Source organism: Etheostoma cragini, chromosome 12, assembly GCF_013103735.1.
Source record: "Etheostoma cragini isolate CJK2018 chromosome 12, CSU_Ecrag_1.0, whole genome shotgun sequence".
In the NCBI taxonomy this organism is placed as follows: Eukaryota; Metazoa; Chordata; class Actinopteri; order Perciformes; family Percidae; genus Etheostoma; species Etheostoma cragini.
The window spans coordinates 1,204,910-1,213,545 of NC_048418.1; the positions used below are offsets into that span (position 1 = coordinate 1,204,910).

At 43.0% G+C, this 8,636-nt stretch overlaps 1 protein-coding gene across 1 annotated transcript; it reads right to left on the minus strand.

Moving 5' to 3' along the window:
* Positions 1-315: 315 nt before the first annotated feature.
* Positions 316-8,363, minus strand: LOC117953960 (protein EFR3 homolog A-like). The gene is made up of 6 exons (XM_034887377.1): positions 8,203-8,363; positions 7,473-7,540; positions 6,098-6,225; positions 4,606-4,656; positions 1,541-1,620; positions 316-417 (listed from the first exon to the last, which is right to left on the minus strand). The coding sequence occupies exons 1-6, from the start codon at positions 8,329-8,331 to the stop codon at positions 316-318; spliced, it is 558 nt and encodes a 185-aa protein (XP_034743268.1). The 5' UTR covers positions 8,332-8,363.
* Between the last annotated feature and the right edge of the window lie 273 nt (positions 8,364-8,636).

An 8,636-nucleotide genomic window follows, 5' to 3' on the forward strand; every position in this document is an offset into this window, starting at 1 on the left:
ATGCATACACACACACATACACACACAAAGAGCTCAGCTCAGCTCAGAAAGACTTTAAAAGAAATAGCAGAATATTAACGAATTGCTGTCATATATATTTATGCCAAATTAAATAGTTTTCTCTTCAACACAACAGTAAAAATATATTTGAATAGTTAGAATAGTAGAAACGTTGACATTGATATGGGACGTCTCCAGCTGTGTCCCTGTATAGTTGCCGGGACATTTACTGTGGACATGCCGGCTGCCTGTCAGAGACGCTCGGGGCCTAAAGGACAATGGAGCTCTTGACTAAAAGACAATATTTATCTGCATTCAGTGAGACACTCCAGCGAGTCCACAGGGACACGATGGGGGGCAGCTCTCACCGATGGCTTTCTTCAGGGTCTCGAACGTGATCTCCTCCGCTAGCTGGGACTGTAGAGGAATTAAAAGACAGAACGTGGCATCAGCACACAGAGAGCAGGGGCGGCATAATCAGGGACGGAGGTCTGGACAGTGACCGCCAAGGAAAGGTGATTATTCACTTAGTGGGGTAGAGTCGAAAAGGCGTAACGTTAAAAAAAAACTGTCAGAAGCTTAGAAATAACACAGAAAAAGTGTCTAAGAAAAGCTTAAGAACACCCCCCCCCCTGTCAAAAAGTGTCAAAATCATAAACAAATCATCAAGAAAGGTCGAGAAAAAAAGTCTTAACGGCGAAACCGTCGAAAGCATCAAAAGCGTTAAAAAAATGCGGAACTAATGTCAAAAGAGTCAAGCACCAACTCAGCTGTTCATTGGCCGACGGCGCATTCAAATCAAATCATTCAACTAGCTTTTACTAAACTTTTTTTTTTTTCAAATGCTGTGAAACTGAATAAAACAGCCCAAATTCAATGAAAGTAATCATTAAATTTACCAAAGATCATCCATGTCTATACCAAAATGCCCACAAAATACCATGTTATTTTTGGGGCATCTGATATTAAACATTCTGAAACCGGACAACACAAGGGTTAATGTCTTTTCTGTTACTACCATGGATTTGTTGATATATTTACTTCCCTGAGTATGACTGTTTCCTCGCCCCGGGGCCGTCAGGCAACCGTAACTACTGAACTGTGTTGTTGGAAAGGAACATTTAGACTGTAGATTTAAGATTATTGTATTATTATAAGACAGGTATTGAGTTGGATGAAGTGGAAGCTTTGATATTTAATAGCAGTCAACTGAGAGACAAAAGTCTCAAAGGACCATGTTTCCTGACACACGGTTGGGAGACAAGGATAGCGGTTTCTTCTCCATATCAAAGCGTACTGTGAGATCCAATAACATGACTTAGGATCTGAAGCAGGCCTCTGGAAATGTGTCTTTTTATTGCCAGACTCAATCAACATTGTCATGAATGTAGCATGTGTTCCTTTGTTTCACTTGAAGATATTGAACCCTCATGCAGCCCTAGTCCTGACTAATGGCGTAATATCTGAGATTGAACAACATGGTATACCGTGAAACCAGGATATGTCACTGCAACCCCCCCCACCCCCACCCCCGACCCACCTTGTCTGGAAGGAAGTTGGACACGATGTCCACTTGAAGGGAGATTGTGTCCACGAAACTCTTTCTCCTGGTCAGACGATCTTCATCTGCAGAACGAGAGACAAGCCAACCACAGATTAATATCCCCCTAAAGTCAAAATATATACTCATAGTCATGAGTTTAGGAACTTGGGCTGAGGTGGACTAAAAAGAGGAACTGTAGTTAGCGGTAATCCAGAGTTACTAGCCACTCAGCATGTTCACAAGCCGTACCTTTGTTGGGGAATTACGTTCAAAATAACGGACATCTGTGAAGTTTCTTAATGATCCAGGTCATTGTTATCCATCCGTTATCCATCCATCCATTATCCATCCATCCATCCATTATCCATCCATCCATTATCCATCCATCCATTATCCATCCATCCATTATCCATCCATCCATCCATCCACCCATCCATTATCCATCCATCCATCCATTATCCATCCATCCACCCATCCATTATCCATCCATCCATCCATTTTCCATCCATTATATATCCATCCATTATCCATCCATCCATCCATTATCCATCCATCCATTATCCATTATCCATCCATCCATTATCCATCCATCCATCCATTATCCATCCATCCATCCATTATCCATCCATTATCCATCCATCCATCCATTATCCACCCATCCATCCATCCATCCATTATCCATCCATTATCCATCCATCCATACATTATCCATCAATCCATCCATTATCTATCCATCAATCCATCCATCCATTATCATTCCATTATCCATCCATACATTATCCATCAATCCATCCATTATCTATCCATTATCCATCCATCCATTATCATTCCATTATCCATCCATCCATTATCCATCCATTATCCATCCATCCATCCATCCATCCATTATCCATCCATCCATCCATCAGCTGGACCTGGTAAAAGCTGCTTCCAACACGTCTTGTCTCTCATCCGAGAGACTTCAGTTCTGACTGATCGGTGGGGAACCCAGCTCGTTCACCTCTGTGGGGCCAGATTTGATCGATGCTGCTCTGTTTGTTAGTGCTCCTGGCTGTTGGAACGCCATTTGCGGTGGTCGTTGGAGAAACCCGAGGTCGGGTGTGATCCCCGACAGACCAGGGTTATGTAAAAGTGGATGGGGGAACGCAGCCAATAGGGTCGCTTCCTTAGTCCCTAAGGCCTTGGTAGCCATAGAAGCTAAAGGTTCATGGCACAGCATCAGGAGAAGAGATGGAGACTCGAGTTTGAGACTCAGACTTAACACAGTGATTTTAGACTTGACTTGAGACTCGAGATAGGGGACTCGTGAACAATCTTCATATCTAGCTAATGCCTTGTGTAGTTCCCTTCCCTGTGTGACCTACAACCTCCTTATAAAACAGGGATCTCACACTCAAATTCACTAAGGGCCACACTGGAAACGATTCTCACAATACAGGACAGATATGTTAAGTTTACTGACATGCTTTAATTTAACAAAAACAAGGCAAAGTACAAGTTTACTAACTTTGTGTTATTGCATGTCTAATATAGCTTTCTCCCATTCAGCTTGATCAACATAAAACCCTAAAAAAGTTAGCAAAATAATCTCTTATCCCAGTTCAGAACACACAGTGGACTGTTAATATTAATGGACAGAGCATGTGTCGCGTCACCCATTGGTTTGTGTCCTGGTTGGGGATGTGACGGTTGTATGAGAGGAGGAGGAGGAGAGAGGAAGGAGAGAGGGAGGAGGCCTCACACTCTACGTTGCACACTTTCACTGTCAATCACAGAATATTCCCTCCCCCTAAAACACCCTCTGCTTCATCGCCAATCTTAAAATCAACGAGACCATAATTCTAATGATCTTTTCTGTGTTACAGAAGACTTCAAACGAGTTTTAACTTCAACTGTGATGAAATTACACTAAAACACAACATGTAGAGGTTTGTTTAAGTCCTTCAGGCTCTGATAAACCATCCGATAAAACTGGAGAAACCAGCTCAGACAGGCCGAGTGTGCTGGACCCGCCCAGCACCAAGAGACAGAAATCACATGTTTGGTTCTGGATGTCTCCACCAAACACAAACTACTCCAATGTTCTCGTCTTCATGTACTCACCGTTACATGTCCAGATGCAATGCAAGCAAGTAATGGTAGACATGATCAATTTGATTCTGTGTACAGTACGATGCGACATCTACTCACAACTACTACTACTACTACACTACTGCATCACTGTAAACAAGAAGAAAGGATTTCTCTAGTGGGTCAGCCCTCTAAAGGGCATCTCAATGGGAAGGCATCTAAGATGGAGGGTTGTTGGTTCTACTCCCTTTGTAGCTCAGTGGGTTTCCATCCACGGTCACACACGACACATTTGATCACCCGCGGATCCGTCATTGAAATATTGCATTTAACACCCCTCATACTTATGAAGGCATCTTACAGCTGTTCTTACCGCTAGAGCTGAATGATCTCAAGTGTCTTCTCACACTGCCCCTTGCTGCAGCTCCTCTGTCTGAAACGCTCGGTCTGAGCTCTTCCTGTCTGCTCTGATTGGTCTACTGGCCCAACAGGCTGTGATTGGTCAACCAAATTCAAACCCGCTGCTTGGCGGGCTGTGTGCTTGCTCAGGGAGCCCCTATATGGGCAGCGGCAGACCCTAAAACGGACCTGCTTGAAGGGTCGACTCCCTTGAAGGCATGGAGAATGGGGATTGGTTAGGGTTAGGAGAAGACTACCAGGGTAAGCCAATCAGATGCAGAACAAGGCAGACTAAGCACCCGACCAGCATCTACCATGGGCAGCACATTTGAAAAACTGGACTGGCTCTCTTAATCAATGACATCACTAATCGAGGAATTTAAATGGGAACAGGAAGATGGGCGAGCTGTTTTTAGGGTAGTTGAGAAAAAGTGCTGTCTGTGGGAGAGATATAGATACAACACACTAGAAGATGGGAATAAATTCAACATAATCTAGGGTCTTGAATGGCAGGAGATCAGGCACAGTACTGTCTGTAGTACAGTATGAACTGCACAGCGGACTGGTCTACAGGTCTACTCTAGGGGGGTTACCTCTGGACCGCTCCTTGCACCTGTGGAGGATTTTTCCTACTGTGTAGAGCACTGATGTGAGGTGAAAGCGTGTCAGAGGGAAGAAAACAGAAGGACAATGTTTGTTAGACCAAAGCTGAGCCAAAGGACAAACACATTTCCAGGGCTGGGGACCAAAACCCGGTGCTAATGTTGCACTGGTGCCAAAACAACCGCTATATACCAGACCGGATAGAAACGCAGATTTCGGTGTCCCTGATTTCCGTGTAAACGGTGTAAAGGGAGTCTGCATAGAGGGTGTAGAGGATTCCAACAGCGGGACGCAACAGTCTGTAGCTGCCGTTGTCGGAAAAACACGAGGCGTTCACATGAAACTGGGAGACTTGAGCCTCGTGGTGCCTTCAAAGTTATTGGAAAATTCCTTTTTCCCCATCAGGTGACTGTTTCAGTCTTTTTAACAGCAATTTACTGGTGAAGTAAGTGATTATAACAACCAAGGTGATGGCATTACATTTGTAATAAATTATTACATTTTGACCACATGACCTTAGCAATAAACAAGCTGTCGTTTTTCAATATTGTTTTTAAATGTATTTATTTTCTATCTCTCTTCTTCTTTGCAGACGTATTACGCAATCCAGACCATCAGCAGATTCACTACAATTTGCTTCCTAGGACATAACTAACCCTTGTGAAAATGCACCACATGAATATAATGAGCAGCCCTTTATGCACTTTCTGCCCAATTAAAGCTCAAGGTACATTCACATGTTCTGGGATCGCTCCCCTGTTGGTCAGTTCTGGATCAATATTGCATCCCAAATACTGTTCCTGTTACTGCCAATGTCTTGATTCTGAATGATCTGTCAGCCCTTCAACTCTCTAAAAATCTAAACTTGCTGTTTTTGATGGACTTATGGGTCAAGAGAATGATAGTAACCCACTAACTATTCGTACATGGACCCTTTCCTTTTTGGATGTCGCTGCATGGCTCGAATGAGTGGAGTGCAAGGAAAGACTTTGGACCCTGAATCCTTGAAATCCAGGCTATAGACTTGTGCTATAGCCTTCTCACTTTTATCTGTGTGTAGAAGCGTGTGTGTGTGTGTGTGTGTGTGTGTGTGTGTTTGGTCTTTGTCTTATGCCGGTCTCCCAGTCAGTGCCTCTTGGCTGTTTGTGTGTTTGTGTGTGTCTGTTTCTGTGTGTCTTGCTTGTGAGCTGCTGTTGTGTTGTTGTTGTGTTTATCTCCTTCCTGTATTTCCTCTCCTTGTTTTAATTTAGCTGCACCGCTTCATCTTCAGTATGTGTTGTATTATTTTCCGTATATTGACATCTAGACAATATCAATGTTTTTGTTTAAATACATTTTTTAATCCCATTAGACTTCCAATCATAATTTATTCATGTAAGAGCAACACCTTCACAAACCTGTAAACCTGTTTCTATTTTACTTCAATAAAGGATGAAGATAAATTAAAAACATCCCAAAGCGCTGTAAAAGAGATCCATGTACCTGTGACCTGGGGGACGTAGGGGATGGAGAGTCTCTCCGCGTTGTATCCCGGTCCTGCCAGACACTCGGCTATGTCGGCTGTCTGGAAGTACAGCAGCCGGTCCTCCTTGTCCAGAGATTCTGGGATTCTGGGAGAAAAAAGGAGAGGGATGAAGACCATTGGTGGACCCCAAGTCTCTTTTTGATATCTCCTCGCTCAAACCGCAGTCCTTCTGGCCCTCTTTCGCGAAGGCTGTCTCAAAGCTCTTCATCCTGCCCTGAGGAGCTAGGATGGAGGACGGATCTCTGAGGAGCTATGAGCGAGGATACAGAGAGCAGCTTTCTATGTAATTACAATAACAAAACTGTCGGCACATCCACATAACGCAAGCCTTCCGTGATTGTGCACCACCGTCATAACAAATTCTCTTTGGTTCAGTTTGTGTTTCCAGAACATTTGAACACTAGAGATAAAAAAGTAAGACAACAGTAACAATATGAATCAGCAACAACACAAAAGAAGCTAGAACATCCAGTGCAGTAGATGATCCAGACTGAAGGGGAATATGGATAAAGGGAGACTCATGGTTACGTCTGATAACCAACCATGCTATCCTCTTCCTCAACAACAACAACAACAACAACAACAACAACAACAACAACAACAACAACAACAGCGCTCTGACTGCAGCGGCCACAAGTTTTAGACCCTGGTTGCACGAAGAAACTAGCCTGGTTTAGCCCTCCTACGTACGTCTGCTCAACTTTCATTTTCTTTCAGTACATCGTCTGAGTTTGCGGTACATTCGCGGGGTTTCTCTGGCCAGTCTTTACCGGTCCAATCATCGAACGGAGGGAGGGGCTGAGCACGTTGGCGTTGTGCGCTAGTTTGAGTTGTTGTTCCGTAATGGCGGCGGAGAAAGATGTGAGCAAAGCCATTTGGTCTATTTTCATTCTGTGTATTTTTTCAAATAATGCTGATACTTTACCAAGTCTCAGGTCTGACACCAAAATTATACTTTGATATCTTGCAAAAAAGCATGTTTTTCTGCAGAATACCTTGACTTTTTTTTGTTGCCAATGGAGCAATGTTGTTGTCCAAACAGAAAAACATTGCCCAGATGAAACTATTTAAAATCAGCAACACTTTAATTTAAATTAGGGACTTAATGAATGAAAGATTAGAAAACAAGACCAAGCATATGATCAGACGTTAGACTCAATGTCAACATTCTGTACTCGTTATACTGAAATGTTTCTTTTTTTTGTTGTTGCACCAAAATAAGAATAGCGGTTTTATAGCCAGACAAGTTTCTTATTTTCTATAATGGACCTAAAACTGGTTCTGCATATGTTCATAAAACTTAACCTCCAGTCTGCAAAGTAGGACACTTACGGACACTTGTCTCTGAAGATGTGTTCTGGAAGGAGGTGCTGAGCGTCCATGCTCCTCAGCTCAATGACCTGAAGAGAGAACAACGGAAACAACATATATGATATGAAGAAGAACAAACAAGGTTTAACAGCCAAAAACAGCGGAGTAAGATCTTCATATTAGTAAACTTAATGTATCAAATCTTTGAAATTGGTCCAGTATTATGCGTAAACGCTGTAAGCAGCATCCGCAGATGACATCATTATGGAAAGGATGCCTGCAGAGATAGACCTTTAAATCCTCTTTAAGACCTTTCTTTTAAACCACAAACAGATCTGAAGTCACTAGCATTAAACCCACCAGACTCCATTAAAAAAAGACAATACTTTTAGCGTGTTTAGAGCCAACATATTTCCACATATAAATCAGTAAACTATGTTTTTATTTCACTCTTACTCTTTAAGCGAAAGGCCAACCTCCTTAGAAATCCTACCATAATGTTGTCTGACACAATATTAATCTGAGTCTGTCAGAGGAAAACGAGTACTTTGGCGAAGGTGGACAAGCTGGACAATTATCTTAACAGCCGCTGCCAACTACAGCAATCTCGCTTAATACAGGACCGATGTCAGAGATTGTTGTTCCCACAAAAACTGTTTTGACACGAGTTTGGCACGTTTTACATTGTGGTCTCGATCATTCATCAAGATCTGAAAAACACTGAAGCTTCATCAACATTGGGGTGGTTCACCTTGCTGACGTGCTGGCAGAAGGGGGGGTTTGCGATCATCTGGCTCAGGAAGTTGAGGTACGCTGCCACCAACGCCATGATGCCACAGCGGATAAACATGGGCATGTTCTCCTCGTTAGCCAGAGCCATGTCCTGCACGAGCCAATCACAGATCAGCAAACACGGTAACAATGAGGAACTGTTGCATGCTCTAAGACAGGGTTTCTCAAACGGGGGGTATGGGAGACAGTGCATCATATGTGTACAAAGCCTCAGGACATAGATAAGAATGAGTGAGTGTGTGTGCGTGTGTGTGTATGTGGTGTGTGGTGTGTGGTGTGTGTGTGTGTGTGTGTGAGTGCTGCTGAACTTTGTTTTCTTGAAAAACAGTATTTACAGACACAAATCCTTTGATGACTTAGCAGAAATCTACAGATACAAATGGACAAAGTGAA